The sequence below is a fragment of the Hippoglossus hippoglossus genome, chromosome 22 (genome assembly GCF_009819705.1).
Source record: "Hippoglossus hippoglossus isolate fHipHip1 chromosome 22, fHipHip1.pri, whole genome shotgun sequence".
NCBI classification, from domain to species: domain Eukaryota; kingdom Metazoa; phylum Chordata; class Actinopteri; order Pleuronectiformes; family Pleuronectidae; genus Hippoglossus; species Hippoglossus hippoglossus.
This window is the reverse complement of record NC_047172.1, coordinates 6,595,843-6,614,175: the sequence shown is the minus strand read 5'-3', so window position 1 is coordinate 6,614,175 and position 18,333 is coordinate 6,595,843. Positions and strand designations below refer to the sequence as shown.

The 18,333-nt window shown below is 44.9% G+C and overlaps 1 protein-coding gene across 2 annotated transcripts; it reads left to right on the top strand.

The window, feature by feature from the left end:
• Nucleotides 1–568: 568 nt before the first annotated feature.
• On the top strand, nucleotides 569–17,490 carry atr (ATR serine/threonine kinase). 2 transcript variants are annotated; one of them, XM_034577265.1, is made up of 48 exons: nucleotides 569–772; nucleotides 891–982; nucleotides 1,677–1,829; nucleotides 1,941–2,845; nucleotides 2,947–3,089; nucleotides 3,547–3,723; nucleotides 3,854–4,017; nucleotides 4,167–4,319; nucleotides 4,481–4,679; nucleotides 4,758–5,014; nucleotides 5,133–5,329; nucleotides 5,500–5,600; nucleotides 5,697–5,868; nucleotides 6,012–6,167; nucleotides 6,246–6,440; nucleotides 6,592–6,687; nucleotides 6,814–6,903; nucleotides 7,270–7,365; nucleotides 7,529–7,659; nucleotides 7,867–8,010; nucleotides 8,306–8,399; nucleotides 8,478–8,603; nucleotides 8,765–8,971; nucleotides 9,096–9,209; nucleotides 9,309–9,424; nucleotides 9,690–9,810; nucleotides 9,926–10,063; nucleotides 10,145–10,316; nucleotides 10,474–10,640; nucleotides 10,728–10,892; nucleotides 11,117–11,208; nucleotides 11,334–11,437; nucleotides 11,521–11,698; nucleotides 11,792–11,977; nucleotides 12,339–12,498; nucleotides 12,686–12,865; nucleotides 13,054–13,196; nucleotides 13,306–13,403; nucleotides 13,497–13,726; nucleotides 13,838–13,972; nucleotides 14,287–14,487; nucleotides 14,599–14,742; nucleotides 15,168–15,318; nucleotides 15,398–15,554; nucleotides 15,705–15,858; nucleotides 16,530–16,681; nucleotides 16,853–16,958; nucleotides 17,089–17,490. In XM_034577265.1, the coding sequence occupies exons 1-48, from the start codon at nucleotides 720–722 to the stop codon at nucleotides 17,260–17,262; spliced, it is 7,839 nt and encodes a 2,612-aa protein (XP_034433156.1). In that variant the 5' UTR covers nucleotides 569–719; the 3' UTR covers nucleotides 17,263–17,490. The 2 variants fall into 2 exon arrangements, with proteins under 2 accessions (XP_034433156.1, XP_034433157.1); XM_034577266.1 differs by having other exon boundaries at nucleotides 720–772; nucleotides 11,334–11,425; nucleotides 17,089–17,262.
• The last annotated feature ends 843 nt before the right edge of the window (nucleotides 17,491–18,333 follow it).

Sequence of the window (18,333 nt, the reverse complement as noted above, 5' to 3'; positions counted from 1 at the left end):
CTATCTGTGGAATTCAATGGCTAATGTGAAATGCATTCCACTGTATATATTCTGTTTTAATTATCTATATAATTTATATTATATTTCTATTTTATACTTCCTTGCTCTTCTATTGCATGTTTACTTATTTATTACTTTTACCATTGTCTATTTTTTGACTTTCCCTATTATAACTGCACCACAGCAAATCCCCCCATTGTGGGATCATTTTATCTTTTCTTAGTAGCAGTAATTGATGATCAAAATCATTGTATATACACAGTATACACAGTATACACAGTATAAGTACTTCGAGCTCCTCTGAACCTCAGATTACCGTAATCGACCATCAATTGCGCACTCGAAAACGAGAGGCAGCCCCGCGGCCCCCGCCCTCAGTCAGTATCTCATTATAATTAGATAGTAAGTCATGATAATAAGATAGTAATTCATAATAATAAGATAGTAAGTCAATATTTTGAGAAAGTCTTTCGTTATAAAGATTTACAGGATTCTTTAATTTTTTTCATCACAGTGGCGGAAATGGGCTTCCATAGTTTTGACCCTCGGAGGCTGCCGTACCAAAAACGTCATTTTGGAGCGAAAAGTATTTTTGAAACACTTGACAGGATCATGTCCGGGTGCACATGGACCTGCGGCGTCAAAGTTACCGGACGAATACTCCGTAGAATGTCTCGAAGAAGTCGCTAAAGCACCGACGGCCCGAGCTGCTTGAGAACATGGAGGGACTCGAGATGTCCGCGATGATTCCGGCTCTGCAGGAGCTCGCGAGGTCAGTGCCCGGCTCCGCTCCGCTAAGCTAAGCTGCTAACGACATGTCAGAGGGCTAATGGACGTGTTGTTGTCATTGTTGTTGTTGTTGTTGTTGTCATTGTTGTTGTCATCTGCAGCTCCGGTGCCGCAGAGTACGAGCAGGCGGTGCAGAAACCTCGACAGATCCTGTGTCAGTTCATTGACAGGATACTGACGGATGTGGATGTCGGTGAGTCCCAGCAACAGCAACAGACAGGGGGGGGGGGGGGGGGACACAGTGACAGGGACAGCTGAGATCTACTGTCTCACACCACTTCTGGTTACAGATGTAAAAGCTTCGGGTGGAAAACTTTAAACAATGTACTTTTTTTAAATGTCCTCGTGGGTTTTGTTTACTAATTCACTTCTGCTCAGGACATGTTTATGTCTAGATTTGTCTTCAAGATTCTTCAAGAGTCAGATCTAGCCATGCTCAAAGCTAAAATTAAATATATACAATTAAACTTAAAGTAATGAAATAAAATATACACCTAAATATAAATTATGAACTAAAATAAAGTAGCTTACTGAGTAGAATGAATGAATGAGAATCTAATACTGATTAGTGGTATAGTGCAAATGTTACGAGCTGCAATCTTATGGCAGTTTAGAGGAGTCTATAGTTAAATTGTGTGCTGTTTGTCCAGTTTAAATGTCCGGGGTTAGTTTTATTCATTTTATTTTATTTATTCATTTGATTGTTTTAGTCATGAATACCGTTGGTGGATAAATTACTTTGAGTGATTACCAGATATATATGTTTTTTTCTCTCATTCCAATTCTAATCTGGAAATCCAGCCTGTGACCCTTCAGATGTGTCTCGCAAACCATTGGGATTAGATCAACCAGTTTGATCATCTGATTGGATGTGTGTATTCTTCCAGTTGCTCTGGGGCTGAATAAAAAGTCCAGTTCGGAGCCAGCCTGTGTGATGCTTCTGGACTTTGTGCAGCATATAGTCAAATCCTCGTCTCTGATGTTCGCCAATCCTGCCTGCCAGCCTGCGGAGTATCCAGACACCACACAGAGCTGCAATGGTAGGACGTGGTTCTTAAAGAGCTGCAATGTTAAGATCAACATTTCTGAGGTCAAAATATATAAAAGTGTGGTTATTTGTGTTTTCTTTCTTTCTCTCCCCGTTGATTCAGACTTCAGTAAGTGGGTGGCCGTGCGTTTGCTTCGCGTGGCAGCAGCTCCCGACTGTGACGTCATCCACGGCCGCGTCTCTGCTGTGTTGTGCTCTTTGCTTCACACCCTGAGAGTCAGAGCACCGTTCATCTTCAGCCACATCACTCAGGAATTTGTCTATCTGGCCCAGGACCTCGGCAACATTCTGTACGCCCACGTCGTCACACTCGCCGGACAGGGACACTCTGTGGGTGTGCACACACAGAACCGATGGCCTGTCACACTCGAATGCTTCGGTATCTCCCCTGGTTGCGCCTCCTCGTACCTCACCCCTTCTCCTCTTGTGCTCTCCTCGCCTGCTGCGCTGGAGTCGCTGACTGCCGTCACGATCGGTATCATTACTGACGCCCTTAGGGGTGTGGTTTCCCGCCGTGACCTGAGTGCGGCCTGGGAGACGGCTTGCTCCGTCCTCGCCAACGGCAACACCAGGCTGAGAAAGCTCTCCATGGTGATGCTGAGGCGACTGGTGGAGCTGGGAGGGTTTCCTGAGAGGCAAGGCCCTGAGTTCTTCACAGCCTACCATCAGCTGCTGGAAACACACGCGACAGCAAACACCGGCTCAGATGAGAAACAACCCTATGACGGGGAGCTGCTACACCTGACTCGCCGTGTGTTTCAGTCGCCCGCTGCCTCTCACACACACTTTGAGCCCATCTATCTCTCGCAGATGTTTGAGTGTGTGTGCACTCTTGGAGGAACAGGCGTCCAGTTAGGGACAGAGGTGACTGAATCACTATGTCTGCTGTTCAGCTTCTTACTGTCTGTTGCCCCAGTTTATGAGGGTGCTGCGTCATTAAGGAGGCAGCGAGTCACGGAGGTCTGCAGGATGCTGGCACGCACCGTTGGGACAGAAAATCAAGCTGAGGCACGGTTTTGTTCTTTGAGTTTTATCTTTTGAAAATCTCTCACTGTTGTTTATTATCTGTCACAAGTCTTTACACGGTCTGTTTTTCACGTGCTCTGCAGTGCGCGGAGGGATTCCTCCGAGCCGCACTGAAGGCCGAGACAGCTCTGGTGATGCAGAAGTCAGGAGATGGAGAGTCCGCTGCCAAGAAATCCTGCAAATCAGCCATCAGCTCTGTCGGCAAAACACCGAAGACATCATCAGCGTAAGTTCAGGGGTCCAGCTTTTTATATAAGCTTGTTGCAAAAGATGCTATGGTGCACCATATCATATCGGACTATAAAATACAACACAGTGGATTATCCACAGGTGGTTTTGCCATCAGTTTCAATCATATGGGGAGTAAAAGAGGATGAGGCAAGACAACCTAACAAATTGTGCTCCTGTGTGGCATTTAGTTTTGTACTTAGAAAGAGGGATTTTCAATTAAACTTCTTTGATCATTTATCATCTCCTGATTCTTGTGATGAAGATGTGAAGAGGCCTGTTTGTGAACATAGTATATTACAGTTTTAACTATGGCATACATTTTAACCAATAAATATGTAATTAATAATTTTTTTCAGGCAAAAGCAAATGAAACGTGTATTTGCTCTCCTAGTGATTAGTCCGAATACACAAGTTCTCTTCATTTAAAACTTTATGTGTCTCCGTGTCCTAAGGGAGCTGGACATGCGTGTCCAGAGCGAGGTGTGGGCTGTGGTGAACAGTCGGCTGGAGGAGCTGCTGACGCTTCTGAACTCGGACTCTGCCGAACCTGAGACCCAGGAGACTCTCTGTGCTCTGGAGGGTCTCGCCCTCACCCTCCACCTGGCAGCCCTCTGCTCCTCGCCCACCAGGTAATGCACCAACGTTTACACACGCGGTCACTCTAGCGCACTTTTATTTTTATCTTTTGTCTCTTACACAGAAAATATCAACTTTCTCTTTTAAGTGGCTCATTCTTTCTGTCTCTTTCTCTGTCAACAGTTCCTCTCCTCCCCTCTGGGTGTCCTCTGAGACTCTGGGCAGAGCTCTGAAGAGCTGTCAGTCAGTGTTAGAAGGAGGCTCTCAACCCGTCACAAACCAGAACTACTTTCAGTCTGCTGTCCAGACGACTGTCGAGGTCCTGGACTCTATCGTGTTCCTTAAGAGTATGGACAAACACACATGCAAAACACATGTTGTTCTGGTTTTATGTCACAATAATAATAATAATTTCCGGTTATTTTTTACCAATAATATCCAATATTGATTTTACAAAGAAACTTTTCTCCACCCTCCTGTGTATGTGTGAGTATAGTGAGCGGTCAGAGTGAGGACGGACTCCAGCGGCGTGTGTGTGCTCTGTTGTCACTTCCCTGGGTGTGTGAGAACAAGTCGGTCTCCGCCTATAAGGGTTCAGGGTTCCCCTCCTGGCTTTCTGCCATGGCTCAGAGACTGAGCTTCTGTTACTGTGAGTATTTAACAATAAAACGTTTGATTAGTTTGTTGTCACCCGTAGCTGATGTCTCAAATCAATTTAACAATCACTCATTAACATCCAGATTTTAAATTATTTCAAAAAGCTATGATATCACTGTGAAAACCTGACGCCAAACTGGTTTGTCTCTCCAGCACCTGAGGTCCAGGTGGACTGTGTGTCGCTCCTGGCCGTCCTGCACCGTGGTGTGTGTGAGAAATGGCGCGTGTGTGTGTTTTCCAAGGCGCTGCAGAGTCCAGAGGAGGTGGTGAGAGCGGCGGCAGTCAGGGCCTTCCCGCTCCTGCTTCACCACCTGGGAAACACGCATCACAACCTCATCAGCAGTTCTCTGCTGTACGTAAACTCCCAAACTTTTCAGTGTGGAATTTACCTTTTGCAGTATGATTTATTTAATGTTATAAACTATTTCAGTTCCATGTTGGACGACAGTTCGGAGCAGGTGAGGACGGAGCTTGCCCGGATCATTGGTCAGCTGAGCTGCATCCAAACAGATCTCTCCCTGCTCAGTGACACTCAGGTGGCGTCCTCCTGTCTCCCCAAAAACCTTTGTCTTCGCCTCAGCCTCGCAGCAGAGCATGCTGGGAATGCTTGTCCATCCCTCAAAGCAACTTTTATCAGACCCTTTCTGCCATTGCTCAGAGAGCAAACTCCAAGTAGTGTCAAACAAGGTATTTCAAGTTTTTCCATTTGATATTTTTATGATTTGATTCAATATAATTATTCACAGCAGTACATAAGAAGCATCATAAGAAGCTTCATTTTTAATTATGCATTTCACTGTCCCAGCTTTCCTAGAAGCTCTGCCTCATCTCTGCCAACATGTGAATCTGATTGGTGGAGACAGCGACTCTGGTGCAGTTCTCTGTGCTCTGATTGGTCTGATGGAGGACAAGGATCCAGTGGTCAGAATACGCTTTAGCCAATCAGTGTGTTTCCTGCTGACAGAGAGCAGCAGAAACTCAGAGCAGAGCTCTCTGAATGAGGTGATTGACACTCAGTTGTTAACATTTAAAAACACATATTTCATTATAGATATATTATAATGAGAACAAAATATTCAGTATAATTTAACTTTTTGGGCTTTAACCTTGCTTTTTTTTATAATTAGCGAATGACAGTGAGGTTGATTGTTTGTATCTTCTGACGATCTCAGCTCCTGGTCGCTCGTCTTAAGGAAGCATTCAACAACGCGAAACTCAACAGAGATGATGACCTGCGCAACACTCTCATCCTGACCACTGGAGAGATTGGCAGGTAGAGATTTTATTATACAGTATTATCATCAAATACCACATTTCTGAAAAGACTGGTTAAATTGGTAGTTTTCCCGTCCCTCTCCTCTTCTGTCAGAGCCTCTCAGGGTAGTTTGGTGTCGTTCTCTCTGCTGCGGCTGCTTCACTGTCTGCTCTCCAAGTCGTCCCCGGTGTCTGTGGCCGCTTACGCTCAGATCAGAGCTCTGGCCACGGCCAAAGGCCTTAAACTGCAAACTCTCTTCAGTCAGTACAAGAACCCAATTTGCCAGGTATAAAATCAGCTCATATCCAAAGCAGAATTTACTATTGGAAAGATTTATAATACTACTGTGAATAATAAGTAAACAACAGCCAGAAGTCCAGAATGGAATCAACATCCTGCCATTAGTTGTCTGTTCTCCTCTGTTTGTAGTTCCTGGTGGAGTCGCTGCACTCGCGTCATGCAGCGGCCCTGCGGAGCACGCCTGACCAGGGCAGCGAGTCAGCCAATCAGAAAGAACTGGCCCTGGACATCCTGGCTCAGATCGCCCACGCTTTTGACTTCCCAGACCTCCACCGCTTCCTCACTGTATGTGCAGTCCACGCATATAAGCATTCCCACAGATACAGTTTGCCTGAATGTTTTTGTGCTTGTGTGTACTTGTAGCGGACGCTCCAGGTGCTGCTGCCCTACCTGGCAGCTAAGGCGAGCTCTACAGGCTCCGCCCTCATCCGTACATTGGCCAATGAGCTTAAGGCGAACAGGAGAGAGATCCTGATCAACAACTTCAAATACATCTTCAGTCATCTGGTGTGTTCCTGCACCAAGGAGGAGCTGGAGAGGGCCTTCCACTACCTAGAGGTATTAATAATACTCACTATTCTTCAATAAAGACTCAACTTCAAGCACCTCCAGGCTTATAAATAATGCAAATATTTTAGAATGGTTGTCCTCCATCGTAATTGATGTGATTGCCAGACTGATTTATATTTGTTTCCCAAATGTTCAACAGAGTGAGACAGAGATTGAACTGGGCTCTCTGCTCAGACAGGACTTCCAGGGTCTCCACAACGAGCTGCTGCTGCGTCTGGGAGAGCACTACCAGCAGGTCCATAAACGTTCCCCTACAAATTCAACATTTTTCAGTCTATATTCAAGCACATACATATCAGTGACAGGCTTTTAAAACTAAATATTGTTAACGCATATGTTTTGACATTTCTACGTACTGTAGGTATTCAATGGGCTGGCAATCCTGGCGTCCTTTGCAACCAACGAAGACCCGTACCAGGGTCCCCGAGACATCACTACCCCAGAACGCATGGTTGGTTCCCGCCTTATCTTTTGCTTTAACGTGAATATTTAATTTATTTTAATTCAATTTTAACAGACGTGGTCAAAATTAATTAAATTCTACTTTTCAACAAACAGCAGATTTTTAATGCATCATAGTAGTGTCACACAAAAAAAACACTCTAACATATTCACACTTTTGAAAAATCTCTCTGTTCTAACCTGTACATGCGCATAGTGTTTTATAGATAAGACAAATCTTTCGATAATCGATAGACACACAATTTGTTTACATTTCATTTTATTGTAAAAAGTAGGAAATGAATTACCAACTAATCAATAAATATACCTCAACTTTTTTACTATATTTTCCTCACTTGTCTGTTCTTTGTGGCAGGCGGATTACCTTCAGCCAAAGCTGCTGGGAATTCTTGCCTTTTTCAACATGCAGCTGCTCAGCTCCAGTGCAGGAGAGAAGGATCGCAAAAAGCTGGTGAGTCATCCGCTGCTGGGAACTAACTAAATAATGTAATGAGGCACTGATAGATTTGAATATATTTAGTGAAAATAAACCAAATCTTTGTATCCGAGAGGACAAACGTTTCTCTTTGAATGGTTCAAAAACAGCACTGACCTGTTTGCTGCTTTCTGTTCAGGCTTTGACGAGTGTGATGGCTCTAATGCGACTCATGGGCTCCAAACATATCAGCTCTGTCAGAGTGAAGATGATGACGACGCTCCGCACCAGCCTGCGATACAGAGAGGACTTCCCTCTGCTCTGCTGCCAGTCCGTGTACACACACACACACACACACACACACACACACACACACACACACACACACACACACACACACACACACACACACACACATTTACAGACAGACTTTTTAGAACTTATTACATAACAACTGACTCAATTGACCATATCTAAGCTGTGTTTTGTCACATGCTGTCCTTCATAAAACCTTGAACAAATCAACTATCTTCACAGGACGTGGGATTGTTTTGTGAGGAGTGTGGAGCCTGCACACCTGGGTCCTCTACTGAGTCATGTCATCGTTGCTCTCCTCCCACTGATTCCTCTGCAGCCCAAAGAAACGGCTGCTATTGTCCGCTTCCTCATCATGGAGCACAGGTAAGACGCACAAACATTTATTATCCCCTCTTTTAAAGGCTATTGATCACCATTTTATCAGTGCACACAGCTTTTGTCCGGAAATTATACAGTGACCTGTGTAGTGTGTCGTCCACTTTACAGAATAGTTCTGTATGAATGTGTGTATTAATGGGTGAATGTGACGTGTCCTGTAAAGTGTTGTGAGTGGTCAATAAGTCTGGGATAGTACTACATAAATACATTGCTTTAATATTCTAGAAAATACCTTACTTTTATCTAACAGCGGTGATTTAAGAGAGTCAATCTGTCACAGGGAAGAAGTCAACGACTACCTCCATGAGATTTACTTTCTACCAGATCACCCGGAGTTAAAGGACATCCACAGTGTGCTGCAGGATTACAAGAAGGTCAGCATGGACAGAAGGTCATGATAAATAGAATAAAGGCTGGTGCAACAAATGGTGAAATGTCATGTGTGCCTCCAGCTGACAGCCAGCAGCAGTGACCTGGTGGCAGCTCTGCAGCTCTCGATGAGAGCCGTCCAACATGAAAACGTTGACGTCAGGATTCATGCACTCACGAGTCTCCGGGATATGATGCACAGTGATCAGGTAAAAAAAAACTCACTGACGCACATCGTAAAACCATCTCAGCTCAGCAGCGTACGCTTGTTGGTTGTATACCACTTGCACGCCTATGTTGCCACAGTCCTGCAAACGTTAAATTAGCCGTACTGTGCAGTAAAAGCTTTTTGTGTGTGTGTGTGCTGCAGGAGTGGCTGCTGCGGCAGGTGTGTGCGAGTGAGGCGGTGGAGCCAGTCATCTCCAGCTTGGTGTCGGTGCTGCTGAAGGGCTGCCAGGACTCGTCCCCAGAGGCTCGGCTCCTCTGTGGGGAGTGTCTCGGGGAGCTGGGAGCGGTGGACCCGGGGCGTCTGGACCTGTCTCACACACACACTCATGGCGACCGCAACACATTTACGGTATTCTTCATTCTTCTCTACACCATAAATACACACACAAAGAGTTTATTTAAAGATTAGTAATTGCCTAAAAATGAAGTTCTTTAGGAAACCACACGTAAATATTTACTTTCCTCTGTTAAAGAGTGGAGTCGAGGATCTCAACTTTGCCCACGACCTGCTGACTGAACTCACCAGAACATTCCTGGCTTATGCTGATGATGTGAGAGCTCAGGACTCTGCTGCTTATGCAATTCAGGTACACACACACACACACGTGTACACTTACTTTAGAAATTCATTAGCTCTTATTTGTTTGTCAACTTTTCTGTCTCTTTTGCTTTCATGTGCACTTCAGGAGCTGCTGTCCATCTTTGAATGTCGTGAGGGACGGAGCGACTCTCCGGGTCGTCGCCTGTGGAGGAGATTCCCAGAGCAGATCCAAGAAATACTGGAGCCTCACCTCAACAGCAGGTATTCAAGTTTTCACACACACGGACGTCCAGTACATTTTCTCTGATCTTTTCTTCTAATGTTTCACATAATTCTGGAGATAAAATCCTTGAGTCAAAGTTATTGTTCTTCCTCTCGTATCTCCCCCCTCCCTGCCACCGTTTTACCTTCAATCCCTCCGTTAATCTCTATTGTAGTATATTTACACATCATTTATTATTCCACCGTCTCCTTTCCTCACTCCTTTCTTAATTTCCCACTCCATCTTGTCCCCCTCCACCTGCAGATATAAGAGCAGCCAGAAGGAAGTGAACTGGTCTAAACTGAAGAAACCAGTGTACTTAAGTAGCAGAGGCAGCAGGTTCTCTGATTGGTCGGCCACCTGGGCTGGATATCTCATCAGCAAGGTTAGCAGAGCTCGTTTTGCGCAGATCCAAACAAAATGGGTTCGTCTCAACAGCGACATGAACTGTTCCGTCAAGTCTGAGGTTTTAGGAGCTGGATTTGTGTGTTTTTTCCCAGGTGAGACATGAGCTGGCCGGAAAGGTGTTCACCTGCTGTAGCTTCATCATTAAGCACGACTACAAGGTCACAATCTACCTGCTGCCTCACGTTCTGCTCTACATGCTGCTGGGCTGCACACCTGCAGAGCAACTGGAGGTGAGCACACGTCACACACACACACACACACATGTACAAGAAATTAAGAAGTTGCCCCGACAATAACACCTCTTCATCCAGGTAACGGAGGAGATGCTGGCCGTACTGACGGAGGGTGATGGTCGAGGGAGGGTGTGTGTCCAGGAGACGGCCTCGAGCCTATCACAGCTCAGCATTCAGACTGTGTTCAGTATGTTGTCTCACCTCACTCAGTGGAGCCGCCACATCCTCTACTCCAAACCAAAACACAACGGTAAGACACACACTCGCACTGATCTCTAGTCTGTCAGGTTTTACTTTGAAATGATTAAACCCTTTTGTTTGTAGGACTGTTTTTACAACTGTATGTAAGTGAATCTCTCTGTTGTTCACTGAGCTCCTCCATCATTTGATAAAATGCATTTTCCCAGAGAGTGGGGATTATCAGCGTGTGGTGGCCTTCCTGAAGGGTATTCCACAGGACGTCCTGGCTAAGGCCTCTCTGCGATCCAAAGCATACACTCGTGCCCTCATGCACTTTGAAGCTTACATCCTGGAAAACAAAGAGAACATCCAGGACCATCTCACCTTCCTGCAGGTGAGTCACTAAAGATCTCACTTTTATTGTGAAAGTTTGAGCGAGTTCTGGTTGAAGTGAAGATGTTTTATTAATTTGCTGCTGCAGACGCTTTACGCTGCGATGCATGAGCCCGATGGAGTGAGGGGGGTCAACGCCCTGAGGAGGGAGGAGCCGTCGCTACGGGAACAGATACTGGAGCACGAGAGCATCGGGCTGCTCCGAGACGCCACCGCCTGCTACGACCGGGCTATACAACTGGAGTCGGATCAGGTATACACACACACACACACACACACACACACACACACACACACACACACACACACACACACACACACACACACACACACACACACACACACACACACACACACACACACACACACACACACACACACACACACACACACACACACACACACACACACACACACACGTTTGTATCTTTCTTGTCTTTCCCTGTTTGATCATTTTCATTCTGCCTCTGTGTAAAGATTGGTCACTATCACGGGGTGATGACCTCTATGCTCGGCCTGGGTCAGTTGTCCACAGTCATCACTCAGGTTAATGGAGTACTGGCCAACAAGTGAGGAACACACACACACACACACACACACACACACTTTAAAACAACCCAGCATATCAGTTATGGCCCAGATTCCATGTTTGTCATTAAACTCGCTGTGATGTAACTAACGTGTTCCCACTTAGGCACCAGTGGAAGTCGGAGCTGAACACTTACAGAGTGGAGGCAGCCTGGAAGCTCGGAAAATGGGACCTGCTGGAGGATTACTTACCTTCAAGTGAGAAAAAAGGTATTTGAGCTCTCATTGACTCTCATCTCGTTGACTTCTATTTGACACAAAGCAAGAAAAATGCCTACCTTTTGTGTCTGCAGACCGTCACTCCAGTACGTGGGGCGTCCGCCTCGGCCAGTTGCTGTTGTCGGCTAAGAAGCAGGACGCTGAGACTTTCTACGAGAAGCTGAAGGTTGTGAGGAAGGAACAGGTCGTCCCTCTGTCTGCAGCCAGCTATGAGTGTGGAACCTACCAGAGAGGATATGAGTATCTTGTCAGGTCTGTGTGTACATTTCTAGAATCCATAATATTAAATATTTAATTTGTCTTTGCAAAGATTTGTGTTTTTTTTAAACCTGTCTGTGTGTTTAGGCTCCACATGCTGAGCGAGTTGGAGCACAGTTTTACTGAGCTGCAGAAACAGAGGGAACACTCTGCCCCCAGTCTCAGCCAGCTGCCTCCCCATTGGTCAGATCGTCTGGAGATGACCCAGAATTCCTTTAGGGCCAAGGAGCCAATCCTGGCGTTCCGTCGTGCTTTGCTCAGCCTGGGATCAGAGTAAGGACACAGGAACCTCTGCAGGAACCCAGACACACATTATGACTTGAATCACATCTCTTACAGCTCGTGCAGCTCTGCCTGCTTTATGTGCCTCTGCACTTTTCTTTCTGAATTCAAGTTAAAAGATGTCTGAACAATGTGGCTCTCTATCTTGAACTTGTCCATTTATTTCATAAATAATTATTTAACTTGAAATATCTTTTTTCTTACCTGCAATGAAGTCAGCGAGACAAACACAACAATCATTTCCTTCTTGTGCATTATTTCAGACTCCTTTCTTTTTCTGTTGAGTTAAAGCTGCCAGCTATTCAAGTCCAGGCCACAAATCACAAACCCGGTCCTTGTGTTTGCTCTGCAGATCTGTGTGTAAGGAGCTGGTCGGCGAGTGCTGGCTTCAAAGTGCCCGAGTGGCCAGGAAGGCAGGACACCACCAGACGGCGTTCAACGCTCTTCTGAACGCAGAGAACACACATCTGGCCGAGCTGGTTACCGAGAAGGCCAAGTGGCTTTGGTCCAAGGTATTAACAACCTACAATATATATTCAACACCACATTTTGCATCTATCAGTATTTAGTGTGTCTAACTGACCCTGTTTTGCACCAGCGTTTAAACTTAAATGTCCATTTTCATCAGTTTAGTTGTTCTGTAAGTTGAATTACATTTCTACACACACAATAAACCATTCTGTGTTCGCCTGTCATCAGGGCGATGTGCACCAGGCTCTGATCGTCTTGCAAAAGGGTGTGGCCCAGTGTTTTCCCGAAGACGAGTCCCTCACAGACCCCCGCATCCTGCAGACCAAAGGCAAGGCCATGCTGCTGGTGGGACGCTTCATGGAGGAGACGGCCAACTTCGAGTCCAACGCCATCATGAAGGCGTATAAGGTAACAGTCCCACACAGGAAGTTGAAGGCTCTGCTATCGTGCATAAGAACAATTCATGTTCCGCTGAGTTTTGAGTCAAGCGTGAGTCGTACTTTACCCACAAACAGCCGAGGCAGTAAATATTACAGGCCATCGCTCATGTTAATTTTTTAACAAAAGATTTCAAGTTTGTCTTTTGTGTTTTTTAGGATGTGACAAACCTTCTGCCTGAGTGGGAGGATGGAAACTTCTACCTTGCCAAATACTACGACAAAGTGATGCCAATGGTGACTGACAATAAGCTGGAGAAACAGGGGAACCTGATCCGATACATTGTCACATACTTTGGAAAGTAGGGACAGATTCAATGTTAATTTATTGCGATAGAACCTGAGAAAATGCTGTTCTAACCTTATTCAACTCTTCATCACCCATTTCATTTGGATTATTCCCCTTTCCAGAGCTTTGCAGTTTGGAAACCAGTACATCTACCAGGCCATGCCCCGCATGTTGTCTCTCTGGTTGGACTTTGGAGCCAAAGTGTGTGAATGTGAGAAAGGTGGGTGTGATGCTTCCAGTCCTCGGCTAACTCACTTTAGCTTCTCTTTGGCTGTTAACGACGATATCCTCCCCACACATCTCTCCTCCTCAGCGGGCCGAGCAGACAGACAGATGCGCCAGGAGCTGAGTAAAATCAACGCAGCGGTGAGCGAGCACTGTGCCAACTTGGCGCCGTACCAATTCTTGACCGCCTTCTCCCAGCTCATTTCCCGGGTGTGTCACTCCAGTGACGAGGTCTTCACTGTCCTCATCGCGATCGTGGCCAAAGTCTTCCTGGCGTACCCCCAGCAGGCCATGTGGCTAATGACTGCTGTGTCCAAGGTGTGTGTGTGTGTGACATAAACTTACAAGACAACTAAATAGCTTTTCTGATAATTATTACATGAACACCTGACTGTGTGTGTGTGTGTTTGTATTTTTTTTTTCTTCCAGTCTTCCTACCCCATGCGTATGAACCGCTGTAATCAGATTCTTAAAAAAGCGATAAGTCTCAAGAAGTCGTTGGAGAAGTTCATTGGAGACGCCAACAGACTGACTGACAAGCTGTTGGAGCTCTGCAACAAGCCGGTATACACACACACACACACACACACACACACACACACACACACACACACACAAACACAAACACACACATGAGATATATGTTAAAATAACAGTTACAGTTACAAACTTAATCCTAACAAGAAAAACAGAAGTTTATTATAAAAGTATTGATATTTTCTACATTGCACATACTCAAGCCACAACAATATAAATATAGTTCACATAATTTGAAATCTCACTATAAAATCTATATGTGGAACAAAACATTTCATCGGTACAGACAATATTAGATCAGATTGGTTAAAAGTAGCTGGTTTTTGAACTGCGTCCTCCAGGTGGACGGTAACAGCACCACCCTCAGCATGGGCGTCCACTTCAAGCAGCTGAAACGTCTGGTGGAGGAGCCGACCTTCAGCCAGATTCTGATCCCACTGCAGTCGGTGCTCATCCCCACGCTGCCCTCGACGGGAGGAACCAACACGCAGCACGACGCCTTCCCCGGTCACTGGGCCTACCTGGACGGCTTTGAAGACACTGTAAGAGAAAGAGATGGCGACGGTGTTGGTTATTGTCATCGTGTATATATATATTTTGGTTGTAAATCCTCTTGACGTGGTATTTGCTGCATAACTCTGCTGTATGTGCAGGTGGAGATCTTGGCCTCCTTACAGAAGCCTAAGAAGATCAGCCTGAAGGGGTCGGACGGGCGCAGCTACACCATGATGTGTAAACCCAAAGACGATCTGAGGAAGGACTGCAGACTCATGGAGTTCAACTGCCTCATCAACAAGGTGCGTGTCAGATTTAGTATAAGTGTATACAAATAAATTAATCAAGAAAGAAAGAAAAACAAGAATTAACGAATAACTTCACCTGTAGTATTCAAGAAGAGATTCAATGGAAAAAAACTTTTCTGTCATATGTACTATTATATTTATTAGTATATCAATCTATACATACTTGAAAAAGAAAAATACAATAAACCAATAACATTTTCTGGTATTTAAAGAAGAAGAAAAGCTTCCCTGCTGCTTTTAAACATGATTATTCTGACAGAGGAACTCAGTGGTACAACTTTTAGTAGTTAACTTCACCTCCGGATTTGTATTTTGGAGTCAACACTTTTCTTGCGCGTTGAATAAAAACTGAACAATACTAGAGCGGTGTTTGTACAATGTGCACACGTTTTGTATTGAGTGTGTCCGTGTATGTGCAGTGCCTTCGCAAAGATGCTGAGTCGAGGCGGAGGGAGCTGCACATCTGTACCTACGCCGTGATTCCCCTCAATGAGGAGTGTGGCATCATCGAATGGGTCAACAACACCGCTGGACTTCGACACATTCTCACCAAACTGTATAAGGAGAGAGGTACATGGAGCCTAAAAGTCAGGGCACATGTAAACACACTGTCTGCTTTATAAATGTTGAATTCAATGTGTGTTTTTAGGTATCTACTTGTCAGGTAAAGAGCTCAGGAAGCTCATTCTGCCAAAGGCGGCTCCCTTTGAGGAGAAGCTCCGCATCCACAAGGAGGTACTGTGTGCTCGACACCCCCCTGTATTCCACGAGTGGTTTCTCAGGACCTTCCCGGACCCCACGTCATGGTACGACCCACTCAACATTTCGCCATTTTAAAAAAAAGCCATGTTTAAAATCTTGTGATGTCATGTTGCCGCTTTTGAGAGGGAGAGGTTTTAGTTGTGGAGCATTTGGATGTTTATAAATTTGATAAATCGCATTGCAATTGTTCACAGGTACAGCAGTCGCTCCGCGTACTGCCGCTCCACTGCTGTGATGTCAATGGTGGGATACATCCTGGGTCTGGGAGATCGCCACGGAGAAAATATCCTGTTTGACGCTTTCACTGGGGAATGTGTTCACGTCGACTTCAACTGCCTCTTTAACAAGGTTTGTCTTAGCTTCACTATTCCTTGAAGTGTTTGACTGAGTGTTTGCTGTTGTCTATATCTCCATTAGCACATACTTCTTTACAGTGAAAGCTTTGTAGTAGTTCTGGGGGGCGAGACTTTCATCTCACTGCAGATTATGTGTACTTATTCTTGACTTGTTATTCGTCTTATGCTCTTGTGGTTTGACTGTTTTGTGTGCTACTGGATGCCTAAATTTCCTTTGGGATCAATAAAGTATCTTTTTATTTATCTAGCTCTCTACCTTAACTATCTAACTGATATTTAGAAGTAATCTATGTTTCACATTTTGAATTATTCATTTCACTCCTCTTGGTTTGTTTGATTGTCAGCAAGATAACACAAAACCTATCTGACAGATAGGACCACAAAACCTGGTAGAAGAATGCGATATGGATCAGGGAAGAACCCATTAAAGTTTTGGAGCAGATCCGGCATTTTCCTTGATTTTTCATCGAATAATTCATGGATCTTGATGAAAAAAATCAGCCATATTTAGTTAACTGATATCTATGAGTGTGTGCAATTTGGTGCAGCTTGATTGATTTTAAGGCGACTGTTGGGCTTTTTATATATTATCATGTTCAACCATTCCCGTTGTCTCACCTCACTGCATTTCTCCATCATGCTCCTTCTCTCCCTCTCCACTAGGGGGAGACATTTGATGTGCCTGAGGTTGTTCCCTTCCGTCTGACCCAGAACATGGTCCACGCTATGGGACCCATGGGCACCGAAGGCCTCTTCAGACAAGCCTGCGAGGTCACACTGAGGCTGATGAGAGACCAGAGGGAGCCGCTCATGAGGTTTTCAGTCAAAGCATCAATTAGCAAACTAAATTTAGATTTAAGATCATATTGAAATCTGCGTTTTTCTCATTTACTTGACCCTTAATACTTGATTGTCTGTCACCCAGGTACTTATGTATCATCAAGATTTCTAAACTCCATATGTCTGTATTTATTTCTTCCTCTAAGTGTGCTCAAGACCTTCCTTCATGACCCGCTAGTGGAGTGGAGCAAACAAGCAAAAGGACTTTCCAAAGCTCAGGCCAACGAGACTGGAGAGATAGTTAATGAAAAGGTGTGCGCATCTGGAAGTGTATTTCTATGCATTCACAGCAGCACGCAGGTCCAACAGGATCCATAAATGTCAGGTTTTCGGTGTTATTCGCACTGAATTGGGTTTTATTTTCTCTCTCCTTCCGTGCCAGGCTAAAACCCACGTGTGTGACATCGAGCAGCGTCTGCAGGGGGTGATAAAGAGCAGGAACAAAGTGCTGGGTCTGCCTCTGTCCATAGAGGGACACGTCCACTACCTCATACAGGAAGCTACAGACGACAAACTGCTGTGTCAGATGTATCTGGGTTGGGGGCCCTACCTGTAAAACACACATCTACATTTACGAAATGTAAGAGCAGCATTTTGAAGACAGGCCGGGAGAATTAAGGATTCTTTTCTGTGACTAAATGCCTGCAAGTGCAAAGATGTATTTACACATATGTTTTGCAATAAGAGCTAAATATTCCCTACGTTAAAGTTTCCTGTTTTCTGGAAACACCATATTTTTGTTGCACTCCTGTACAGTCTCTTGTAATAAAATACATGTTTTCCTAATTTGGTTTTGGCAGACAACTGTGTGTTCTAATCTCTTAACCCTCCTTAGATTCACGGAAGCAGTCCGACTGTCAGACGAGTGTTTTAATCCCCTCTCTCTCTCTCTCTCTCTCTCTCTCTCTCTAAGTGTTGCTCTCTTGCACACTCACACTGGTCCAATCCGCTCACCTTTTTCACACAAGAACCAATTAGAGCCAAGTGTTTGCTCATGAAAGCCTTAAGAGGCTGAAGACGGCTGGACGCTGACACCAGTGTGAAGTAGAGGAAGTCTTAGCTACTTCGTGTGAGGGATGTTTTCGTCCTTCAGTCATGAGTTCAGACACTCAGAGGGTCGCTGTATTTTTCATCGTTATGTTTCTCCTTTTCGTCAACACTTGGCTTTTGTTGCAACTTGCTCTCGGATAGAGGCCTTCGACTCTGGTTTGAAATCAACCAGAGCGTTCCAGGCTAACACTGTGGACACTTGACTTTTTCTTGACTTCACATTCGGCTGCGGGATTGTCTTTTCGAGCTTCGCTATGGGGGGAAAACAACTGACCAGTGAACTCTACAAGGCTCTCTTTATTATCAGAATATCAACTCTATCGGCTGATAAATAAGATGCATTCAAATTCTACAACAGCTGTTATTACCACAGCAAATTGCACTGGACATTTAGTTTGGACTCTGCAGCTGATTTGCTTGTTTTTCCTGCACGTTTAGTCATTGAATTGCACAGGCATGTAGAGATTTTCCTTTTATTTGGAAAATGTTCTGGAAGTGAACGCTTACCTCCTCTGTCTCGAGGATTTGGGATTTTCTTTACAGTTTTCTATCTATCATGAGAGCTGACATTCATATT

Bases quoted from the DNA above. Each gene is read 5' to 3' on its own strand.
- atr (XM_034577265.1), top strand. From the start codon at position 720: ATGGAGGGACTCGAGATGTCCGCGATGATTCCGGCTCTGCAGGAGCTC. The intron at 9,811-9,925 runs GTTAGCAGAGCT...GTTTTTTCCCAG, and splicing joins CTGGATATCTCATCAGCAAG to GTGAGACATGAGCTGGCCGG. The intron at 11,699-11,791 runs GTCTGTGTGTAC...CTGTGTGTTTAG, and splicing joins GGATATGAGTATCTTGTCAG to GCTCCACATGCTGAGCGAGT.